At 38.7% G+C, this 26,474-nt stretch overlaps 1 protein-coding gene across 1 annotated transcript in view; it reads right to left on the reverse strand.

Annotated features, from left to right (window-relative positions):
* The window catches only part of LOC126299060 (complex I assembly factor ACAD9, mitochondrial-like), a 104,815-nt gene that overhangs the window by 4,174 nt on the left and 74,167 nt on the right, over positions 1–26,474 (reverse strand). Inside the window, exons 5-7 of the mRNA XM_049990730.1 lie at positions 19,007–19,127; positions 18,650–18,861; positions 10,935–11,103 (exon numbers count right to left, since the gene is read on the reverse strand). Coding sequence (XP_049846687.1) covers positions 10,935–11,103; positions 18,650–18,861; positions 19,007–19,127 — 502 coding nt within the window. The remainder of the gene's footprint in view (positions 1–10,934; positions 11,104–18,649; positions 18,862–19,006; positions 19,128–26,474) is intronic.

A 26,474-nucleotide genomic window follows, 5' to 3' on the forward strand; every position in this document is an offset into this window, starting at 1 on the left:
TTGTACTTCTCTTCATAATCACATTAATAATGGGCAACACACAGAAATAGAATGTACTAGCATAACATGAAACATTTTCTCACACGAAATCTTTCAATACCATCTTAGTTACATTTGGTTAGAATGTGCAGTACGCCTTAATTCTTGTGTTCAGTGACAGTGTTTGTTTTCCACAAGTATCAAGCATGTAGCATCAACTGTTTAGTGTTAATAGTGGATTGTGCAAGCATGTAGCATCAACAACCGTAGTTTTCACCACGGACTTGGTTTCCAGTACAATGCAATGGAAATGTACTGAAATGCAGAGTTGGCAGATGCCCACCTTTGTACATTTTAGCAAATGGTGATGGTCATAGTGCTCAATGTTTTTGTTTGGAGGGCTTTCCAGAACAACAGTGCCTCAACAGGGGGGCACTGGAAGCAAACAATCATTGTCTTAGGGAGCACGGGGCATTTAAGCCTACTACTTGTGACTGGGGCAGGCGTAGAAGGACGAGGACACCTCAAGGGGAGGAAGAAGTACTACTTGCAGTTGGTGACAACCTTAAATGTCAGAGGAAGGCAATTAGCTGCAACAGGTAATGTTGACCACATGACTGACTGGAGAGTGCTACATGATAACCTGCTGTGCATGTACCATGTACAGCATGTGCAGGGAATACCAATGGCTTATTTTCCTGCATGGGTACACTTTGTGTGAAAGGTTCGTCTGACAGTGTCTCCATCACTAGGGCAAATGTGATATTCACATACAAGGCCTTGTTTCAAAGTAGACTGTTAATGTGGGCAGAGTGTTTCCTTAAAGTTGAGCACAGCTTTTTTTATACCTCTACAATGAGAATTCTGTGTATACAAAGAACTAAACAGATTTCTCACATTTTACTTGCAGATATAAACACTGCAGATGATATATTATGGAAGTTCAATGACTGAGGATATTAGTTTCAGTATAAACAGACACTAATTGATTGTTATATTTTGTACACAAGGAAAACTTCTCACACTCATATCACTACTCATGGGCAATAACTGTTAAGGTAGACTTCTTTATTTCATGTTCTGTGTATGAAATAATAAAATTTTCGCTTGTGATCTTCTGTTAGTAGATAAACGGAATGTGCTAACACTTAGTGAAAATGTCGCTGATGACTTGAGTTGTCATGCTAATTCATATGACTTTTCCACCAACACTATCTGAATATGAGTGAGACGGGGACTATTTAAAGTGTACCGGTACATTAACTTGGAAATTACCAGCATTTGCTGCAACTCACATTGTACTGTTTGTCTTTTAAGAACCTCAATGAGAACATAAAACAATTAGCTATACTACTTTATGAAGCTTCTGCAAGTGTCTGTAAAACATGACAGCAAAGCATATTACACCACTGTAGTGAACATCAAAGCAAGGCTATTGATATAAACCAGACTGGTATTATTATTATTATTATTATTTATTTTCTCAGACGTTATGTCTGGTCAAAAATGGAAAGTGACACGGGCCTTGATCAAGTGTGACTTCCTTTTAACTGTACAGTATATGTTACATTGCATTTAGGAACTTTCGGGTAATTGAACATGTATCAATAATTACAGATTTCTGTAGTTGTATATATACGTTTGGATGTAGCTGTATTGTGTTGATGTACTGGTGGATGTTGTGTGGTATGACTCCTGTAGTTGATAGTATAATTGGTATAATGTCAACTTTATCCTGAGGCAACATGTTCTTGACTTCCTCAGCCAGTTGGATGTGTTTTTATTATTATTATTATTATTTCTTTCTTATCTCAGACATTATGTCTGGTCAAAAGTGGAAAGTGACACGGACCTTGATCAAGCATGACTTTCTTTTAACTGTACGATATATGTTATATTGCATTTAGGAACTTTCGGGTAATTGAACATGTATCAATAATTACAGATTTCTGTAGTTGTATATATAAGTTTGGATGTAGCTGTATTGCATTGATGTACTGGTGGATATTGTGTGGTATGACTCCTGTAGTTGATAGTATAATTGGTATAATGTCAACTTTATCCTGATGCCACATATCCTTGACTTCCTCAGCCAGTTGGATGTATTTTTCAATTTTTTCTCCTGTTTTCTTTTGTATATTTGTTGTATTGGGTATGGATATTTCGATTAGTTGTGTTAATTTCTTCTTTTTATTGGTGAGTATGATGTCAGGTTTGTTATGTGGTGTTGTTTATCTGTTATAATAGTTCTGTTCCAGTATAATTTGTATTCACCATTCTCCAGTACATTTTGTGGTGCATACTTGTATGTGGGAACGTGTTGTTTTATAAGTTTATGTTGTAAGGCAAGCTGTTGATGTATTATTTTTGCTACATTCTCATGTCTTCTGGGCTATTCTGTATTTGCTAGTATTGTACATCTGCTTGTGATGTGATCTACTGTTTCTATTTGTTCTTTGCAAAGTCTGTATTTATCTGTTGTGGTATTGGGATCTTTAATAATATGCTTGCTGTAATATCTGGTGTTTATTGTTTGATCCTGTATTGCAATCATAAATCCTTCCATCTCACTGTATATATTGCCTTTTCTTAGCCATGTGTTGGATGCATCTTGATCAATGTGTGGCTGTGTTAGATGATATGGGTGCTTGCCATGTAGTGTTTTCTTTTTCCAATTTACTTTCTTCGTATCTGTTTATGTTATGTGATCTAAAGGGTTGTAGAAGTGGTTATGACATTGCAGTGGTGTAGCCGATGTATTTATATGAGTGATTGATTTGTGTATTTTGCTAGTTTCTGCTCGTTCTAGAAATCATTTTTTTTAAATTGTCTACCTGTCCATAATGTAGGTTTTTTATGTCAATAAATCCCCTTCCTCCTTCCTTTCTGCTTAATGTGAATCTTTCTGTTGCTGAATGTATGTGATGTATTCTATATTTGTGGCATTGTGATCGTGTAAATGTACTGAGTGCTTCTAATTCTGTGTTACTCCATTTCACTACTCCAAATGAGTAGGTCAATATTGGTATAGCATAAGTATTTATAGCTTTTGTTTTGTTTCTTGCTGTCAATTCTGTTTTCAGTATTTTTGTTAGTCTTTGTCTATATATTTCTTTTAGTTCTTCTTTAATATTTGTATTATCTATTCCTATTTTTTGTCTGTATCCTAGATATTTATAGGCATCTGTTTTTTCCATCGCTTCTATGCAGTCGCTGTGATTATCCAATATGTAATGTTCTTGTTTAGTGTGTTTTCCCTTGACTATGCTATTTTTCTTACATTTGTCTGTTCCAAAAGCCATATTTATATCATTGCTGAATACTTCTGTTATCTTTAATAATTGGTTGAGTTGTTGATTTGTTGCTGCCAGGAGTTTTAGATCACCCATGTATAGCAAATGTGTGATTTTGTGTGGGTATGTTCCAGTAATATTGTATCCATAATTTGTATTATTTAGCACGTTGGATAGTGGGTTCAGAGCAAGGCAGAACCAGAAAGGACTTAATGAGTCTGCTTGGTATATTCCACGCTTAATCTGTATTGGCTGTGATGTGATATTATTTGAATTTGTTTGGATATTAAGTGTGGTTTTCCAATTTTTCATTACTATGTTTAGAAACTGTATCAATTTAGGATCTACTTTGTATATTTCCAATATTTGTAGTAACCATGAGTGGGGTACACTATCAAAAGCTTTTCGGTAATCAATGTATGCGTAGTGTAGCGACCTTTGTTTAGTTTTAGCTTGATATGTCACCTCTTTTTAGCTTGATATGTCACCTCTGCATCTATTATCAGTTGCTCTTTACATCCTCGTGCTCCTTTGCAACAGCCTTTTTGTTCTTCATTTATAATTTTGTTCTGTGTTGTATGTGTCATTAATTTCTGTGTAATGACTGAAGTTAATATTTTGTATATTGTTGGTAGGCATCTTATGGGGCGGTATTTAGCTGGGTTTGCTGTGTTATTCCATGTGTAAGTGTATCAGGGAATGTGTATGGGTCTGCAATGTAACTGTTAAATAATTTAGTTAGATGTGAATGTGTTCAGGTAAACTTCTTTAGTGAGAAATTTGCTTTTATTATTATTATTATTATTATTATTATTATTATTATTAACAGATAACACGAAATATCAAAAGGGATATGTTTACATCTCTCTCTTACAAGAATAATCACAAATTAGGTAAATAATTTTAGCTTCTAGAAATTATCAAGCAAAAACTGAAGGTTAAACATCAAAGAAATAAAGACAAATGCAACTAAGAAGATTAAAAGAAAATACATGTTATTTTAAAGCAAACTGTGGAAGAGGTAAGAAGATAAGGCATAAATCAAAGCAACATGGATGGCCAAGGTCAACTGAGTACTACTCTCTCTTCCTCCTATTTTTTTTAAAAATTAGTGCTATTATTTTTAATTTAGGTAATTATTTACATTTATCTTGCTATTAAGATCTGATTTTCTTTGGGCTTCTTCTTTTATAATTTTTAATTACTTTATATATCTACATGATAAATACTTTATTATTGTTTTCATGTATAACTCTATACCATGTATCTGGAGGGGATTGTCATTTCCATATATCCCATTAAATGTGGATGCCAGAGACTGGTACACACAGATAAAGCTCAAGGTAGACACCAGTTTGCAGTGATAAAATATTGGGTACAGTGGCCAAATACTACATATCAGATAGGAAGTGGAACAGCCTAGTAATAAATTATGAATCAGGATCAAGTGGATTAAAGAATACATAAATAAATGAGCAGATCATATTACAAGTAAAAAATACAACAAAAACTACAATAATGCTAATTTTTTTAAAAAAGCTCATTACGTCCACAGAGGAGGATCTGGAGCGACAATTAAAGCAAACATATTACAGGGTTATAATGATTTAGGATTCATTAGACAATATTCTAATACATGAATTAAGAAGAATGCTGTCATGGTCTTGTGATCCTATTTGCATATTGTGATTAACTCTAAGGTTTTTCTATATTGACCAGCCAGAACATTACGATCACCACTCCACCACGCACACCAAAGTTGTGTGGGTGAGCTATAGCACAGAAGGTACATAACACAATAACCATGTAAATTGCAAGGTTTATCAAAAATTTACATACAACTTCTGTTAAATATCTGGAGGAAGTGAATAAGTTGTAGTGAAAATATTAACAGTTGATAAAGTCAGTAAAGGTTCAGTATTTACCTCAAAACCTGAATATTGAAGAATTGTCCACTCTGTAAAGTAAAAGGTGGCAGTCCTGGTGGTGAAATTTATTAGGAATGAGAATGTGAGTACTTTAAAAATGCACTGTCCAGAAGGGAGTGCCACTAGACAATTTCAGAGAAAAAGGTAAGTGGCCAAAAAGAAGTGAGTGGACGACAACAACAAGCCAAACAACTCCAAAAGAACATTTCCTCATTGTCTATGGCGCCAGATGGTCTTGCCAACTCATGCAATGACCATGCCACCAGTGGAGCAGCTGTGGAACCATACAACTCTGAATGGCCAACACTGGTGCATACATCACAATATCAATGTGTAAATCCATTGACAATGCCAAATCCCTTCCACCTTTACTAAGCACGCAGGGTCAGAAATGACCAGACTTGTGCTTCAACCACCGGGGCGAGGGGGAGCCAGTGACTCCAACAGCATCTCAATTTCCGGTGTTTCCATTTTTTGCCACATCTTGTTCAGTGAATGACTGGTCCATTTGGAGCTTCAGCTGTTGTTGAGACATTGAGTCTGTCAGTGAATGCAATGTTGGAAGAAGTGACTCAACCTCCATGGGTTGCCAGTCATGTGCCAGTTCAGTCATCTGCTGCCGCTGATAATGATGGCATGGGCATAGGTTGTAACGGCACTATGGCTGTGTCCTGGATGCAAACCAGGAGCACTGGCAGTCTGCAGGGGTGGCCTTAAAGTGTGGTTGCTGAGAGGGGTGGAACTGGAAATTGCCTGCAGTGGCTTAAGGAGTGGGCATGGCTCCTGCGCAGCTGCAACTGGTTTCAGTGACAGATCAGATGCTCCTGCCCAGCCATGACAAGGAACATGTGGCTGAGAATGATGCACTGTGCCCAATCCATCTTTTGGCCAAATAGGCAAGCTAACAGTGGCATCCTAGTGGTAGTGGGGTGTGTAACTAGAGCTCAGGGTTTGTGGGGTAGGACACAGCAAATCTAGGAGCCTGCACAGTGTGCGCCAACGTAGAACCTCAGCTGGGCTTCATTCATTGACTGGGGTGGAGCAGTAGGTAACAAGAAGTGTATTAAGGCCTCATCAGTGCGCACTGATGCCAGTGCCTACCTCATTTGCGACTTCAATGTTCTGACATGCCACTCGGCTTTGAAGTTCGAGGCTGGGTCTAAAAGGGTGGTGATCAGGTGCTGTATGCAGTGTCATTGGCAGAATACCTAAAATTCACTGAAACAAACTGAGGTCCATTGTCAGATACTAAGGTGTGGGCGACTCCCTCTATGGCAAAAATTGTAGCAAGCACTCTGTTTGTAATATGTGCAGTTGTAGCAACTGAAGGATGTGACCACAGAGTGGAGGTGGAACAACAATGTGACATTCAGCATCCTATGTAGACAATAATACTGCTCCCTGAACAACATTCAGGCAATGTTTCATAGCAAAATAATAGCTCTACACCAGGTCTGATCTTTTTGGGATGTTCTCTGGCCAATCACTTTGCACTATTCACACAACTCTACACGGGAGGGGTTCCTAGTAGCCACTAGTATTTGTGCAATGTCTCATCTAGAGCAAAGAACCGCTTCCAGGTGCTCAAACTCAGTGCTGGAGTCAATGGAGAGGCAAGATAATGCATTGGCATTTGTATGCTTAGCAGCTGGCCAAAATGAATGTCATTATGGTAACTGACCAAAAATGAAGCTAAACATAGCAAACACTGTGCCATTTTGTCTGGAAGGTGAGAACGTCGCGCAAAGAGAGAAATGAGGGGTTGGTGGTCTGTAAGTAACTGGAACTTATTCCCATGTAGGAAAATGTGGAGTTTATTAATGCCATACACAATAGCCAATGTCTTCTTCTCAATCTGTGAATAATTTTGTTGCACCTGCAGAGTGTCTTAGACACAAAATAAGTTTGGTTGCTCTGTACTGCTGGTATTCTTATGTGTGAGAATGACCTCAATCCTGTATTGTGACAGGTTGGTTGCAAACGTCAAGAGCTGGCCTGTAGTTAAGATCACTAAGTGAGGCATCAACTTCAGGTGCATTTCCAACTGCAAGAATTGTTTGTGGCACTTGGGAGACCAAATAAAGTGAGTACTTTTTTTCCTCAGATGGTTCATACATTCCAAAAGGCTTAAGTAGTAACAGGATTTTCTGCATGTCTGTATCTAGAAGTAATTTCAAGTATGCGTCCTTCAAATCAGTCTTTAGGAAACATGGTCATCCTGCTAACTTTGCTACAAGTTCCTATGGTGGAGAGATTGGGTAAATGTCGATCTCATTTTGTGTGTTAATCATGGCTTTAAAATAACAGCAAATTGTAATGGATCCATTTGCTTTCTTCATGATGGCCATTGGAGTTGCCCACTGACTAGCTGAGATTGGTGCAATGACCCCCAGTGACTGTAACCCGTCTAAATCAGCCTTTGCTGCATCACACATTGTGAAAAGAACTGGCTGTGCCCAAAGAAATTTAGATGCAGCATACTACTTGAGTGAAATATGCTTCACACTCTTTGGCCCAAGCCAACAATGGCTGGAATAACTGCTTACAATTCTCTAATAATGGTTGTAAACCATGGAACAGTACTGAAATGGATACCAGGTTTACCTCATCCAATTCCTGAAACCCATGTGCAGCAAATGCATCTAAGCCAAAAATATTTACAGCGGATGGTGAACTTACGACCAACAAAATGATTTACCATTCCAAATCCGAGAGGACAAGACCACAAGGAATTCAAAACATAAGGCCTAGAATCGTCAACAGCATATGAACAAAACCTTAATACCAAAACCACAGAAATAAACAAGAACAAGCGTGTCACTGCATGTGAACAGCAAAGTTGGCAATCACATAGTGTCAGATACGTAAACACGAATGGACAAGGAATGCACACTTATTGTTCTCATTGCCTACACTGCCACGGGGTCTCACCAACTTGTGTGGTGTCCACACCACCTGCAGTGTGGCTGTGAAACCACGCAACTCTGAATGGGCAATGCTGGTTCATCCATTTTGATATCAATGTCTGAATCTGGCGCCAATACTAAAAACCTGGACAAAAATCAGAAAACAGTGGCACCAACAATTTGAGGAAAAAAAAAGTCTTTTGGGAGATTGTATCATCAACCAGTGTCAACAATTTGGTGGAAGCAATGTATTCAGTGATTGATGCTTGCGGAGCATCAAATAACAGTGTCTGATAGTGGAGCTGAGGTAAAAATGAATGTTAGCCGTACAAATCTGGAACGTGTTTGCAGGATGAGATCCAAATAATCTCATATTTGATCACAGGCTAACATGCAAAGCAGTTTAAGAATATGTTGTAAATGGATTCATTTGCCAAAAGTGGCACTATGCTTCAAATAATTGTGGGTGACATTTTAATTGAGATACAAATGAAGATTGGCATGTTGTTCCTGAACAAAGTGTGCACTAAACTGGTTACAAATAAACCCATGTTTGGTCACATGTAGATGTGCAAAGCTATCTAAGAACAGAATTTAAAATGGATTCCTTGCCAAAAGTGACACTATGTTTCAAGCAATGGTCACTCAATGGTACATAGATGTATTATTTTATCCCTGGGGTTAAACAGAGCTGTATAGAGTGGCATTAAAAATGTTCTGCACCATATTACAGCTGTCTTTTGGAAGTTATTGGAAGCATTATCCTAAAACAGTAAGTTTCCATAAACACGCTTTTTCTGCCAAGAAATAACAGTTAAGATAAATATTATTCCACAACATAGAAGGTTATAAAATGTTTAACAGAAAAGACTTGGAATATTATGTGGAAAAGTGTTTTTCATGATAATGGCTGCCAAGTCTGTCCGGTATTGCACTGCGAGCCTTGGCTCTCACCGTCCTTACACTCGAGATATCATCCCAGGGACTTGACACTTGTTTAGGACCCCTTAAAATGCATCTGAGGGAGAGAATTCAAGATGTGTGAAACACTTCAGATTGATGTCTGGTTATACCAACAGACACCTTCCACACCATATGAACCACGGAACTACCAGAAAATTTTTAGTGATAATTAGACATTAATTTTTAAAGTATCACATCGTTCAGTGAGTTTAACTCTTTATATTTCTTAGTTATAGATAAGAGTCTCAGTCAACTTCAAATGATTCTTGGTGTTGAGACGGATGAAGCAAACAGTGAAATGTAGTGTTTTAAACACAAAGTGATAATTTTTAATGGGGTTTTAGGGTACAAAACATCTAAGGTCTTAAGCACCCAGTAAAGAACCAGAGAATGCAGGGACCACAAGGGGAAAAAACAGTTACAAGGTCCAATACAATGAAGTAATAAATGGCACACACAAATCAACAAAACAAAAAGTAACTAAAGCAGTCAATTTAGGACTAGTTAACATGCAAAAGGTGAGTAATTTAAACTGAATTCATATTTGTACGTAGCAGCAACTGCGAAATGAGAATAATGTTCTCTTAAACTCATGTCTTAATGTACAAACAGAACATCAGGACTCTATACATATTGTGAAATTATGCAGAACAACATAATGAGAAAAGACAATGTTTGAAAAGCAACACTAAAAAGCAGTGCACTTTACTGAACATTCTGTAATTAAGTTCTGCTATGACATAGATGATAGCAAGACTTAACAGCAGCTCACATAATTCACAGCACTGTTCTTGGCAAATAAGACCCTCATTTATGCCATGCTATCTTCAGCTGTAACATGTATGTGGTGTGAATGTGTCACTAGAATCCACATTCCCTTAATTGTTGTCAACAAGGAATCCAAAATTTAATAGTGAGTGCAAGAGCCAGTCCAGTAATTTGTTTGGCTAGTTGCCCCTACAACCTTTAGCACCATATTGAACTGACCGTTAATGTGCGTCATTACAAATATGTAAAACAAAGAATGTATGTCACATTTGCCAACAAGTTTCCACTAACACATGGTACTAACTGTTGACATCACAGTTAAATGCCATCTTACCTCTTCATCTACACACTTTAACTCTGTCAGTAGTAGGATGTCATTATAACCAGTAAAAGAAAGAATTTCGCGATAATTATGTTACTATGAAGTGCAATGCATAACTGTACAGGATTGTTTCTTTCTAAGAGCTGTTAAAATGTTGACCACCTGATCACATCAGATCTGCACAATAGTGCATCGGACTGTCTTATATTCTCAAATATCCTTGGATATTGGTGTACCAGTGGTTGTGACAGTCCTGGCAACCAGGTACAAATGAAATTAAGGTGAGTCACACACACCCTTTCCAAAGGAAATACCCATTTATATACCTTATTCAATTTAGAGAAACTGCTTGATCTTAAATGTGAGTCCAATGCCTTAATCACTGTCCCAATTTGCTAGGTACAATACAAAAGAAAACTTAAATATCACAAATCCCTCCTACCACTATAGTATCGCTGGTCTCTAGAGGGGTAACATTTAGCAGGCTTGATGAGCTGGGAAGTACATAATGTTAGGATGAATTACATGCTTAACAGACCATGCTGGAGTGATTCCTCATAAAAAAAGATTGTAACACAGAAAAACACACAAAAACAAAATTCAAAACAAAGTGCCCTGTAAAAACTTTCTCACTACCCAGACATGAGTTCTTCAAAACAATAATAGTTGCATCACAACAGAGCCACCTCCATGACCAGGTTACAAGAGTGGGACCAGCATCAAGCATAAAACTTACATAACATCTGGTAACATTGATATAAAAAAAAATTCATACCCATAAGAGAAATAAAAATCCTCAAGATCTCATTCGTTCCCTCAAATATCATTGCTATTCGGGAATCTCTCAGGATACGTTCACATGCAGAATCTCTCATGTACCCTAAGCCTCCAAGTACTTGCAAGCATTCACTCACACTGTGCCACAAAGCTTCTGAACTAAATACCTGAAATAGAAATTAAAGATAGATTTATTATCTTGTTTTAAACAGGAAGGTTATAAACTATGCTTAATTGTAGAACTGAATTATAAAAGGGTACTATACCACACAAATAAGAATATGTAATTGCTGATAAGGAGCTTTCATGGATTTTGTTTACAAGCTTACAATAAATGTGTGGATGAAATCCTGTGTCACATGAAAATATCTTTTAACGGTAATTTTGATCTAGATACACAGAAAGAATTTATTGTGGTCAGTGCATATCACAATTGCTGGAGAGAATTAGGTTACACTGGAAACTTACTGCAAAATCCTATCATCATGCTTTCAACATTTGGCTCCCCCAGAAAATTAATTGGACAGTAAAAGTGCTGAGAGATTATTTGATGGCCTTAGAAGCACAGAGAAGGAAAGAAGGAAAATGGCTTCAATTATTCTTCATTTGTCTCTGGGCTGCTTATATACTTTGCTTCATGTGGCCACACCACAACCAGGAGGCATTCTATCTCATCAGTGTACCAAGCTTTATTACACTACTATATGTAGACAAGACAAAATTTAACATTGTTAGCAAAAATCTCAAAATTTCTTGACTGACTTACTTCAAATTTGCACATGATACTCTAACAAACATTCAGACAGACACAGCCTATACGTCTTTTAATATATATACAAGGTGGAGAAAAACTGTCATAAAATTTTAACCCTGGATAGCTGATGCAAATAGGAACCAAAATTACTAATGTTGTGTAGGTTGACAATGCACCATTTTTGAACTACGGAAACTAGACGCCACATGCTCTGATTTTCTGCGAGATTGCCCTGTTGCTAGATGCTCTGGACAATGCATGAGCGGAGATGCTCTGCCTGCCTGAGATTGTGAGAGACGTTTGTATGTATGAGCCGACAACCATAGCGCTGCCCGTCAACCGACAAATGGCAAGAGAGGAACAGGGCAATCCCATGGCCAATCAGAACACATGGCACCAAGTTTCCGGGGTTTCAAAATGGTGTGTTGTCGACGTACACAACATTATTAATTTTGGTTCCTATTCACATCAGCTATCCAGGACTAAAATTTCATGACAAATAGTGGGGAGCGAGGAGGGGGGGCAGAGACGGGGGTGGGGTAGAGAGAGAGAGAGAGAGAGAGAGAGAGAGAGAGAGAGAGAGAGAGAGAGAGAGAGAGGGGGGGGGGCGAGTGGGGGGGGGGGGGGCATTTCCAGATTCACCTGTGTTTGATAAGATTATCTGAAAACCTAAATACAACAAGCAGAGTTTTGAAAGATTGAGTTATAGATCTCGTCAAAGAAGAAATAGAATAAATAACCATCAAGGAAAGTTTGTTAGTTATTACAGGCAATGACAGGAAAATATAAATGTGTGTGATCATAACCTACTATTGATTAAAGCTAAATGTAAATGAAATTCCCAATGTTTCTGTCAGAGAGATAGCAGTTATCTAATTAAATTGCTCAGTTGTGAATATGACCTGAAGTGGTTGGGAATTTAAGAGGGAAAGTGTGACCTGGGAGGAAGGAGTGTGGGCAGCAAGCAATAAGGCAAAAGTCTGAAAGTAAAGGGAAGGACCAAGGAGTAAACAGTTTAATGATGACTGTCTGATAGGAAAAATTATATGTGGAAAGCAAGTTGCTTACTTCTGAGTTCTCAGACTCTGGGGAAACACTTTAGTAAGTTCATGTCACAGTCATACTGTGAATGCTCTACAGGCATGTGCCCAAATATTTCATGTATCTAAGAGTTATTTCTTCAATCAAATTTTATTATATGTAGTTTCAAGGTAAAAGTATATTTAATTCAGATACAAAGCCAATTGTAATTTTAACTTGATATCCTCAAGAAGAAAATCATTTTAGCGAGCAAAATGGAGACTTTCAGGAATTTATTTAATTACCAGTTTTCACTGTTCTATGTGGAAGGACAGGCCAAAGGAAAATTTCACACAAGTCGCATAAGAGTGGCAGTTGTACCAGCACTATGAGGATGCAAATTAGGTTTGGTTTCAATACATGCTGTAACAGTCATGAGCATTAGTTACCTTTGAGATTAGACATGGTGAGTTGATGTTAGTCAAGAATGCCTTTAAGGTGACAAAGATGCCATTATCAACACTCCACCGAGTTTGAACGAGGTTGTGAAATATGCCCTCGAAAAGCTGGATGTTCCTTCTGGTTGCAACAAGACCGAGCTCCACATGGCACTACTGAGAGGGAAGACTTCCATGTTCGGCATATGGCTCTGGGACATCTTACTGCATATACAGCAGCATTTGGCACCACAGTGACAATGAATTGATACAAATCTTATTTCGAGGCCAGCTCCAAGGTTACTTCAGGGACAGCTCTGAGCCAGACAGCCTCTAGCGTGCATTCCACAGGCACCAAACCACCACCATTTGCAACTTCAGTTGACTCAAGTGAGAGCTCATGGAGGGCAAGGAAGTAGTTCTGTTTTTTTTTTTTTTTTTTTTTTTTTTTTTTTTTTTTTTTTTTTTTTTTTAATGAGAGCTGGTTCTGCCTCGATGCCAGTAATGGGTGTGTGTTATTTAGAAGGAAGGCAGTTGAGCGCCTGCAACCAACCTGTCTGCTTACTAGACACACTGGATCTGGACATGGAATTGGAGTCTGTGGTGTTATTTTGTATGACAGCAGGAGCACTCTTGAGGTTAACCAACCAACCCCTACTGCAAAATTTTACATCACTCTCATGATTTGACCTACTGCACTGCCATTCACAAACAGCATTCCAGGGACTGTTTTCCAACAGGATACCACATACTGCTCTTGTAACCCAACATGTTCTACTGACTGTCATCCACAAAAAACATTAACTATTTCTGTACTGACTGACCAAGAGCAACAAGCATGGAACCCCATCCCACAAACTCGCATCCACCACCTTTAGAACACAATGCATGTGCATTTGCATGCTTGCATTCAACATTGTGCCAGTTACACCAGTTATTAATGTACCAGCACTTCATATGTACATCTGGCAATGTTGCTCTCAAATAACATAAACATTGCAGAATGTTTTCTGCAGCATGTTTCAATTTTTCTCCTTGAATGGGTAATGGTGCCTGCAAGCAACATATAATCTCATATACCGTGACATTCTGTTGCATCTGGTGAAAAGTTTTTGAACAGTATGCATCTTTAGCACACACCTTGCAATGTCGTGAGCTTCAGTTACCAGTTTCCTTTGATTTAGTGGTGCTGTTTTCTATTCTGCAATGAAAGCTGCTTATGAATGAAAGGAGGAAATCTTCAAGGTGACTTACAATACAAAGGTGCCTGTGATTTCCTACTTGGGGCACAGCAAATGGGCTTATCTTTTCCAGAAAGAGGAAGCCTGGCTTTGAGTATCAGATGGACAACAAGACCAGATGAAGAAGTAAACAGCAGTTTCTGTGGCAGTAAATGATAGACAATATGACAGTTTTGTTCACTGGCCAAAGTATGGGCCAAAAACGAAAGATGTACACTTTACCCTCAGGGATGGCTGACTGTAAAATGTGGAATTGTTCTGGGTTTTGCAGCATTTTACACAGAGTAGTGCAAAATGCAACCTTTTTTCAGCCATAGGAACATTTTAGTACGTTTATTGTAGCACCCATGCCCATTTTGAGAGAAATTATAGAGGTAACCTACTGCATTTTGAAACAATGTGTGTAAAATTGTTCACATGACCATATACATCTAATTTAAGTAACTTAATACTTTTCCTTCACAATATTTCTGTGTATGCCAAATGAAGGATTAACCTGTGATCTTGCAATGTTCAAAATGCGAATGTTGAACAATCCATTTTAACATTGAAAGAATTACAGGAATCCAAATGAAAGGGTAACCTGTGATCTTGCAATATTCATCACTTAAATATGTTACCTAGACAAATATATTCCTGAAATTTCATTACTCTACACTAATTATTTTTTGATGTTGTGATTTTTTTTCAATCAGTGTATTTTTTTGCTCCTCAAAATCAGTGCCATTAACTGCAGATTTTAGACATCATTAGATGTTAAAAGACACAAAAAACAAACTGTGGATGTGACAAAGGGATGGTGCGTGTATAAGGCCCCACACCAATAGAGGGGAAAATGAAGGGAAGGGTCAGAAAACTGGAGTTAGCTGTGTCATTTCTCCATTAACTGCCATCCCATGCTTTCTGCCACCAGTTGGTACAAGGTACAGCAAACATCTGGAGCCTGTCACAGTTACAGAATACTTAACTATGGAAAAGCAATCAGCAGATCTTTAAATATTAGACAATGTAGCTATTGGTAACTGTGGAAGATATAAATACTTAGAGAAGCTATACATATTATAAAAGTGGATGTCTGTATGTACCAGGCAGCCATAATTAAAGTGCAGCTACCTAACAGAGGTCCTGAGTGGGCTGTAATTATTGTATGGCAGGCAAAACTTGTAGATATTCTTATGCATTACTGCAGAATCAGTTTATGCTGGCAAAAAAAATGAGTTCCAATTTTGGCCACCAGATCCAAATCTGGCACTGAGAATGCACGAATGAAATACAGAAATGTCTCTATATGTAATGGATAAGGAATGTGACATGACAGAAAAGGTCTAAAAAGTGACAAAGGTGTAATGTTGACTTGATTACTAACCACTGCTTACACAATTTGTTCAATATGAGCACCACAGATGTTGACAAGATGCTGTACAGTGCCAGATTTGCATATGTGGCCAAAATTGGAACTAATTCTTTTCCAGTGTAAATCAATTCCACATTAATGTATTAGCATATCTACCATTTTTCCTGCCATATGGTAACTGCAGCCCACAATGGAGCTCTGTGAGTAGCTGCATTTTAATTATAATCACCTGGTATGAAAGTTCCACATCCCAAAAATCCATTGAATATATACAGGGACTAGATGTTTGTCTGTGAATATATGTAATGTAGAAAAACATGATCCAATACTGAAATGTACGTAAGTGCCATATGCTAAATAAAATCTCCTCCTAAACTACTGGGTTGATTTCAGCCGAAGTTGGCTCACACATCACTACCAGGAAAGAACCATCTGTCAGAGGGGTTGGGGTGAAAATGAAGGGAAGCTCACAATGTGCAAATAGCCAGTCTATATTCATCCAGCGTTTGAGAATGAGAGCACTTAGTGACTTGCAATCAGCTTTACATGACTGTCTCACTACTGACCCCCTCCCCCCCCCCCCCCCCCAGACACACACACACACACACACACACACACACACACACACACACACACACAAAATAATGAAAGAGAAAGTTCATTGCATACTACATTTATGCTTTTCATGCAGTAAAAGTGCCAAATCAAGTATGACCTTTTATTACTTCTTGACTACTAACTATTTGAAACACGTTTTGAAGACTATTCACATTTACCACTAACTGAACTTGCAAAAACATATGGTTGTACGACATATAGTTCAGAAGATAAGACATGATAAGCACCGACAAGGAGTCCTTTGAGTGTGAGGTCGCAAAAGGCCAACATATTGTCCACCACGCAACCACACTGCTCGCTGCTAATAGCAACAGGAGGTGGGACTGGAGGTATCCAACAGTGAGCACACCACGAGGCTACAGTGGGTAGGTTAACTGCATAGCAGGTGAGTTACTCACAACAGTGCTACAGTGCTAGTGGTGTTGATAAAAAGCAGAGCAATGGCAATGATAAACAAAGCTAATATTGCATTATACCTACAACACCAGTCACAAAAGTTGACATTTTATGAGAAAGGAACACAAGAAACTTCAGGAAGAAGTGGAAGATGAAATATTAGTGTTTCTGCAAGATGAGTCAGTGGAATGTATGGTGCCATATATGCTCGACTGTGTGGTCAATGTACATGAGGAGCACAACAATCATGATACACACTTGACACGTACAAGCGTCGAGCCATGTAGTTCATCATCTTTGTCATACAGGAAGCCACAAATTCCGTCGACAGTGAAACATAGTAAAGGACACTCACTGTCTAAGGAGTGGACACTTAACATAATTATGTACATGGAAGATCCACAGCACAGTAAAAAATCAATTATGAACAGATTTTGAGTAAGTCTGTGCAGTGTGTAAGAAAAGCTATGGATATTCAAGTTACAAAAGTTGTTACAAAAACTAATGTTTGCCATGTCAAGAATGCTCAATTAAATTTAAAGGATGCACATGATAATTATCTTCTATGTCACGCAAATCAAATTGTGCACGACATAGATTACAGTGATTTCACGGGAAGCAGTGGAACTTCAAACAGTGCTACAGAATTGGAAGACTTAAGATAATGAAACTTCAAACATCAATTTAATGATGCACAACAAACTGCAGAATTGGCCTTAAAATTTGTAGATGAGAAAAAAACTTATCTCGTCGTTGGTTGGTTGAATTGGAGGAGAGGACCAAACAGCGAGGTCATTGGTCCCATCGGATGAGGGAAGGACGAGGAAGGAAATCTGCCATGACCTTTCTGAGGAACCATCCTGGCATTTGCCTGAAGTGATTTATGGAAATCACAGAACACCTAAATCAGGATTGCCAGATGCAAGCTTGAACTGTCATCCTCCCGAATGCAAGTCCAGTGTATTATCAACTGCACCATCTTGCTCGGTATATCCCATTGTTCAGTAAGTGAATGTCATCTGGCAGTATGTATAGTGCCAACAGTAAAATTCGGAGGCGGTTGTGTTATGGTGTGGTCGTGTTTTTCATGGAGGGGGCTGGCACCACTTGTTTTGCATGTCACTATCACAGCACAGACCTACATTGATGTTTTAAGTACCTTCTTGCTTCCCACTGTTGAAGAGCAATTCAGGGATGGTGACTGCACCTTTCAACACGATTGAGCACTTGTTCATAATGCACAGCCTGTGGCGTAGTGCTTACATGACAGTAACATCCCTATAACGGACTGGCCTGCACAGAGTCCTGACCTGAATCCTATAAACACCTTTCAGATGTTTTGGAACGCCGACTTTGGGCCAGGCCTAACTGACCGACATCAATACCCTCCTTCACAAAACTATCATTACTACAGACAAACAGACAGTTCTGATATCCCTTAAGAACAATCAGAGCCTACAATCAATCCATTCTATCCTCTGTTATGGGGCAAACTACACATGAATGGACACATGGAGTCCAAATGACAGTACAACTCATTTTTTCTCATACATAAAATACTTATAGAGGTGAAAGTCATGTTAAGTACAAGGAAATAATCCTTTGACCAATCATGATTTGGCCTCCAAGAATATTATCTGACACGTCTATATATTAAGAACAAAAGTAATGACAAACAATGGAAAATCCAGTATGGAATAATGACAATATTATGGAAAGGACAGATTGCTACTCACTGTATAGTGCAGATGCTGAGTCACAGACAGGCACAACAAAGAGACTGCGACTCAACATCTCCACTATATTGTAAGTAGCAATCTATCCTTTTCATAATTTTGAACAAAAGTAATGGTAATATATAATTAACTTGTTGGAAATTTAAATTCGTAGTACCTTTACTATAGCAGCTTCAATTGCACAATCAGGATTTTTGTATGTGTCCAACATTCCTGCTGTTAAGTAAGCCATACTTTCCATAGCATATGTACTGCATGTCACTTTTGCAATCTTTTCTTGAATAAGTCCGAAATCTTTAATCTGCTTTCCAAACTGTTTTCTGTTAATGGCATGTTCTGCTGTTGACTCTATTAATTTTTTTAAAATTCCTGCAATATAGTAATTCATGTTGTGATTATTTAAATATTAAAACAATTATATACATTCCAGAGATATGCAAGGAGATGAGGGAATTATTTAAAAATTATGCCATATTCTTGAAACTGAAGTTGTTAAAACATGTGAGATAGATACCTGCAGAAGAACTTCCCATGCTGAATCGACCACTGTTCAAAATATTCACAGCCAGTTTGAAGCCGCCTCCAATCTCTCCCAAGACATTCTCGACAGGAACTGGCGTATTATCAAAGAATACCTATTTAAAGCATAAACCATTTTATCTATGTGGATAAAAGAAACTACTAAGGCAATATAGATAATACTTTCTATACATAAAATATGAAAATTTATTTTTCACATAAAGCACCTCACATCTTGTTTTCACAGTTGGAGTGGCAGTTGAATTTTCTTTCATTTTTTTCAGTAACAATTTTATTCAGTGTTATAAATCAAATATTTTCTAAGATCTAATGTTTATAACTGGTGTTGTAATCTAAACATTAACCTCCTTGCCTGAATGGGTAGCTCACTAATAATTTTGTTCACGATTACACCGTGTGATTCAAAAATTTTTCACAACTACAGAAATATATAACAATTACACAGCAGTTTTAGATGGATGATGATCCATTGCTGACGCCGTTTGCAACTAGTAACTAATCATCAAATTTCCATGAAATGTTATACCTCTAATTGCAGAATTAATGTCACTCTAGAATAATTGTTTCTGAGGAGCATATAATGATGTAGGTGATACAGAATATGCAGAAGACATTAGACATGTAACATTTCATAGAAACCTGATAATAACAAGGGATAAGTCATTAGCTGAAACCAGTTGTGGTATTGAGGAAATGGATGGATGGATGGATGGATGGATGGATGGATGGATGGATGGTTGGGTAGTTTAGGGGAGGGTACCAAACTGTGAGGTCATTGGTCCCATAAGATTAGGGAAGAATGGGGAAGGAAGTTGGCCATATGCCTTCAAAGGAACCACCCTGGCATTTGCCTGAGTCAGACACGAGTTTGAACCATTGTCCTCCCAAATGTGAGTATAGTGTGCTAACCACTGTGCCACCTCACTCTCTAAGCAAATGGAGCTATTGTTTGATTACTACAACCTACACACTTACTTAAATGTAAGCTATAAATACTAAAGAGAACTGTTTGTATTATGCATATTCTGCTTATGAATGAATAAAGTAAGTCCTTGAATTTAATACAAATCAAAGTTGGACTAGTTCTCACATTGAAATAAACTATGAAATTTTGTTTACTACACTTACACGACTCAACCAACATTTCCTATAGTCATTACACAATAACAGACAGCATCTTGTACAACGGGTTATTGCAATAAGCTCTATAAACAAAAAATATTACCTATGAACACAAATAAGACACTTCTTAACACTGTATACACAAAGTTCCACAACAGTGTGCTTAACATGTACTCAGTGTCATTCAGTATGTTCAGTCCACCACTTAGTACTACTTCGTAAGTTCTTTGATCAGTTTCTCTGGCATTTGTGCATCAAAACTAATACAGAATTATATAAAGCTGGTCAGTGCTCGAATCAATCAGTGATCTTTCAAGAGCTGTCCTGCTAAGTCATGATAATTGAACTCAGTCATCATTCTCATTATCCTCATCATCATAAATAACAACAAGAACAAGAACAGTGCAATAGTTTGTTCTCTTTTTTTTGTAACCTACTGGGCTACCACCTAGATGCCTGTCACCAGCCAATGTCAGCGATGTACAACTGGCACATATGATGCAATAGTCACTCCTCATCCACTACTGCAAAGTGTGGCCACCAGGGGGAGACACAGCAGCCGAGTGACCACGTATGACAGCTGCGCAGCCAGCTAAACACACTGTATGTATGCGATCACTGCCGAGAGATTGCCCTCAGTCTGCTCTTGCTCACTGGGCTATTTACTATACTAGCTAGAACCGTACTGTACCTGTCTTGCCGTGCGGCTATGCTATACATTGTACCCATTGTGAATTACTGTACTGCATGATTGTTAAGTATACTTATTCTAGTGGTTCCATCCCATATTTTTCTATGTTGTAAGTTACAACATAACTGCCAATGACCATGGGCATATTTCATGTATGTTACATACTCATGGACCCTACACAACATGCTAGTTTACCGAATGTGTCGTTGGAAATCGTGCTGCAACAGGTGTTAAGAGAGGCATAAATGCCAGGAAGCCTTGTTGTTCACGTTGCTCTCCCAGCAGTTGGCTGCAAATCTGCCATCACTCTCACTTTTGATGAGATGGTGGAAGAGTGGTAAGCATACAAGAAGTGCCCCTGGCAGCTCTTTGCCACATTTCAAGTAACGGATTGAGCCACTGTTAAAATCACTTTTCCTGTCATGGATCTCGCCCAGTGTGTTCCAGCTTATGGGCCCTCTCATGGAACTGACCCACCTGACCTTTGACAAAATGTGAGCTCTATTAACTACCTACTTTCACTGATTCTGTCATGTCATTGCATCCTGTGTAGAATGTTATCAGTGTTATAAACAGCCTCATCATTCATACCCATACATCAGTGGCTGAACTGCAGGAATTCACTTTGAAATGCTGTTTTGTGAATCCGGTAAACAAGGAATCGTTTGCAGATGAGATTGAGGATCTGATCATTCAGGCAGCCCCGGATACGGAGGTGCATTGGAAAGCTCTACAAATTGAGGACCCTACTTCGAATGTTTTAATATGGGCCCAATCCTTCAAAGTTTTCCAGACCACTAGCATGCAATTAGGATTCTGGAGCAAGGTGGAGGCTGTCACATCAGACACAGGAAAGTAATCTAACCCTGGGAACACAGCAGTTATGGCAACAGCAGAGTGAACATTGACACACTCTGGCTCCTTTTGTAATGAAGGAAATAAGCACAGCAAGCAGCTCCCAACCAAATGTTCTCAGCCTGGCCGACACCCTCACAACCATGGGTGGGGGCTTATGTCAACTTCACTGGCCCCTTGCTGGATACTGACTGACTGTCCTTGATGCATACTCCAACTTTCTATATGTGGTCACCTGTTGGTCCAGAAATGTGGAGGCTACAGTCGCAGTGTTCAGCACAATTTTTGCCAATGAAGGACTTCCTCTCACACTGCAGAAATGGCATTCAACATCTGCTGTCTCCACCTTTCCACCCACTATCAAATGGTGATGCTCAAAAACTCTAGCAAACTTTTAAAACACAAATGAAGAAATATGGGGCCGACGCTCTTACAGTGAGGTGCTAACACTTTTTTTGAGTTCCTACAGGTCAACACCGATAGGAGAGAAGAGTCCAATGGAACTCCTCCATGGCCATCAGCCCCACACTCCCCTCTATCTCATGCTGCCAACACCTGTGGGACTGTCTGTAGTGCTGTCTCCATGCTTCCAGCCAGGCACCCACATGTGGGCACTGGGCTTCAGATGCAATAATAAGTGGATTCTAGTGGTCATTTGGCAGTAGTGAGGATGTGCGTTCGCTCTGGTCATGGAGAACCAGATGGTACAGGCTGGGCCCTCCAGCAGACACACATCGTGACGATGCCACCTTTTGTTTCTCTTCCGCTGAGTCCTCTGCTATCTTCCCTCCTGCTCCTGAGTTATCGCTGTCCCCTGGTCTCCAACCCTGTTCGCCAACTCCAGCCAGACCCTTACTGTTTATAGGCCACCTGAGCTGGACCAGATATCAGATGAGCAGGCTGTGTGCCCCAGCTGCACCGCCCACACCACTGTAGCTCCCTTTGGTACAAGATCCTGATGTGGAAATGGAGAGGTCTCCGCTACCTGTGTCAGAGCCGCCACAACTACAGCTGTGACACTGGGCAGGGACCTTCTGGATGTAAGCTCTCTTCCACACTGCCGGGAGCCGGAAAAACATGAGAGGCCGCTCGACACTTCCAAAGACATCGGCCTGGTTCAGAGCATTGCCCTGGTGCCCGGTCTGGCGGGGGTCAACTCACTGAGATGCAGCTCGCTGCTTCCTCATGGAAGAAGGGACACGGTAATTCACTGGACTAGCACCTAAATGTTGGGCACCAGCAGACATCTCAAACATCAGCTCTCAATATATGACTGGCACATATGACATGGCCATCGCTTTTTGTCCACTACTGTGAAGTGTGGCCACTAGTGAGACACACATTGGCCAAGTAACATAGCACGATGGCTACACAGGTGCATCCTAACACCACCTGTGACATGCTTTCTATGTACATGATTACCACCTGGCGATTGCCCTCAGTCTGCTCTCGCTCATCAAGCTATTTACTATGCTAGCTAGAATCGTACCATACCTGTCTTGCCATGAGACTGTGCCATACACTGTATCTGTTATGAACTATTGTCCTGAGAGATCATTAGATATACTTATTCTGGAGGTGCTATCTTTTTTATATGTTGTGTGTTACAACAACTTTGTAGTCTAATACTTTTAACCCCTGAAATTATCATGGAGAGAAAATAAGAACACCAATTTTTTAAATGTACTACAAATGAATGTCAGGAGTTCTGCTTATTCAGGAGTAATTTTCAAACTATTAAGTATAATATTAACACTATATTTTATCCCAAAAATACAAACTTTTGGATGCAGTGACTGGTAATCATTCTGAATTTCTGGTGAAGTGTTCAGTGGTTTTATTTATATCAGAATTTATATCAGAACAATGGCTTTTTATATGCCTCTGTAACAGCTGCTTTTAATACTGTCATCTTGATTTTTCTGGGCTCAATATGTAGAGGTCTTAAGCCTCTTTTTAGAGTATGACTTGAAAAATGGTTCTTGAAAAATTTATATGTGTGTATTTAATAGTGTGTCAGCTCAGCTGTTGCATTGTTTCCATTACAATCTTCAAAGAACTACACTTATGACCATTTTCACTTTCACTCTCACACACTTAATGCCCACTTCTTGTTCAACTGATCAAAACCCCTAACACATGAGCAGTATTCAGATGTATTCAGCCAAAGTCAAATGTTTTAAAAGCAATTTCTTTTACAGCTGACTTGTTTTCTAGTATTGCAACAAACTTTTGCTTTAATTACAACTAAACTCAGATGAGTATACACTCATTCAGAGGCAAAAACTTGTGTGTGTGTGTGTGTGTGTGTGTGTGTGTGTAATATTCACACTGCAGGTTGCAAGACGAGCCAAACAATAGTAATAAAATCAGATGAGAACAATTACATTATGGAAATGTTTCTGAACGGCTAACGTAGAGAAATGGTAAAACAAGTCATGATGCAGGTATAGTGTTAACGTGTGTCACTGGATCATGAGGCTGATGACCAACAAAGCCCCAGAGAATATTTTCTCACCCCGCCCCCCTGCCCCCCTTCTGAGTAAGTGTTTAAGAAGGTCAAACAGCTGAGGCCATTAGTCTCCTGTTCACCCCCAGGACAGAAGCATTGTACACAATCTGTCTGCCTGTATAGAGTAAATTATGTGTAAGTGTGAGAAAGTGTTTGAAATGTTTCTGAAGGGTGTATTGGAGGTGGGACACGGGAACCAACCTGGTATTCATCTAGTACCATGTGGAGAAACTGCTTAAAAATTAAATCCAGGTTGGCTGTAACACCAAGCCCTCATAGTTAATCTGTCAGGCAGATTTGATCCGTGGCTGGCATACCTCCCCATCCTAGAAGCAGTCACATTAACACACATGGCTACCTGGGCAGGTAGTTTTGTTTTCTTTACTTTAGTTGCTGTGGTACATATTGTCTGAAATGATAGCTACATAATCAACACTAGGACCCTTTAATGTAAAAAAAAAATGCAGAAAAATGATAAATTAGTTAATGATAAATTATGGAGTATATTAGAAGATAGTGACATAGTGTCATGATTATAAACTTACAAATGTGCTTCATGAAACTGCAGAGACAGAAGATAAAGCAAATAACAATAACCAACAACCTGTGATGGGAACACTAAATGAATCACGATTTCTGCAATAAGAAACCATAACATACAGCAATATCTGTTTCCAAGATGACAAAATGAGAATGTTCGAATGTTCACCATATTGACAAAACAGGTTTAGGCTACTGCTCACAATAGTGTCAGTATGAATTTGAAGACACAAATGAGAATCTTGAGAATATATTTCTAAGAAAATATGAGTATACGAGGGACGGTCAACAATTTGTCACTGGACACTTGTAAACATTAAAGAACTACTGGTCTTCTTGGAACTTTCACTACTTGTTGTAAAATACCTTAATCTATGAAAAAGCTACTGGAGTAAAGATACAATGTTTGAAAATAGGGAAATACCAATGAATATGACAGCTTCTTGCACTCATTACATTTCACTAAAAATCCAAGATCTGCACACCTGTAAAGAGATGTTTAATAAGTATACAAGATCATTTCACCAACATAACAGCTGAAGTACATTATCTATGAAGAAACTATGTTTACGCAGCTCTATCAACTTCTGGAGGGCGAGATTTTCATTTAGACAGTATATTAGATTGCTAAGGGAGATGGCAACAAGCCAAAAATACATGAAGCTTTATTTTATTGACATGACCAGTTTCAGGCCATTATGCCCATCATTTATTTTAGTATCGTGTCAGCAATGTCAGTGATAAGTCATTTGCTCCTTATCATGATGGAAAAAAGATACGATTAACTTCAGGCTGTATCATACACAGGTCATTTCCAATAATTTTTAAAAAAAATACCATAAGAAATTAAAAAATTTAAAAAATATTTTTTTGTTTACATTAAAAGTCTCTGACTAATGTGTTAATTTGGTTTACATTTGTGTTCATTTTCTTGTATGGCATCAATTAAGATGTTAAATAGTGCTACTGCTAAAGTATAGGTATGCTTTTTCAGAACTCTGACTGTTAGGGTTCCATGTTACTAGGGTTGGAGCTTTAATAGTGGCAACAATTTATTTACAACTGATACAAAATGTCAAAGATCTGGGATACATTTAGCAGCACCAGTTGTGTTAAAAGCTTGAATGCAGTAGCCTACTGACCAATGAACTTCCGTAACAGTTCTGAAGTGAATGCCATGAAGTGATTTCACCATCTTAGTGATCAAATCGAAGTCACAAAGGCTTCAAGTTCTAGAAGTATGGTGGATGGTACACCACAATCCAGCCACTACCCAGAGCCATCGACTGAACAAATCAGTCACAGCTTGTGCTGTATGCGACTGAACAAAATGATGTGCGGTTCCGCAGTAAGTGTTGCCACTTTCTTCTCAAAGCTAGTTGCAGAGTGTGTAGCAAAAATGTACAACTGCTCTGGGGAATGGTATGTGCTACGATAACACTAACACAGTCACACATGAGAATCACTATAACTTTCACATTGCTGGTGTTCTGATGAACAATTTGATTATTGTAGTGACCTGTGATGATGTCATTGGCTTCACTAGTACTTCAAATGTGGCCCATGACTCAGCATCATGATATGGTGTATCTTTTACATTTAGAGTGTTCTGAGTTGCTATAAGCAGTGTCATATTGTATCCATTTCTGCATTTCCATCGAATTATGCATAGCATATTGTAATGCATTTTTCACATGGCTTGGTATTTCTCCAGAATGTGAA

This window comes from Schistocerca gregaria, chromosome X (genome assembly GCF_023897955.1).
Source record: "Schistocerca gregaria isolate iqSchGreg1 chromosome X, iqSchGreg1.2, whole genome shotgun sequence".
Taxonomy (NCBI): domain Eukaryota; kingdom Metazoa; phylum Arthropoda; class Insecta; order Orthoptera; family Acrididae; genus Schistocerca; species Schistocerca gregaria.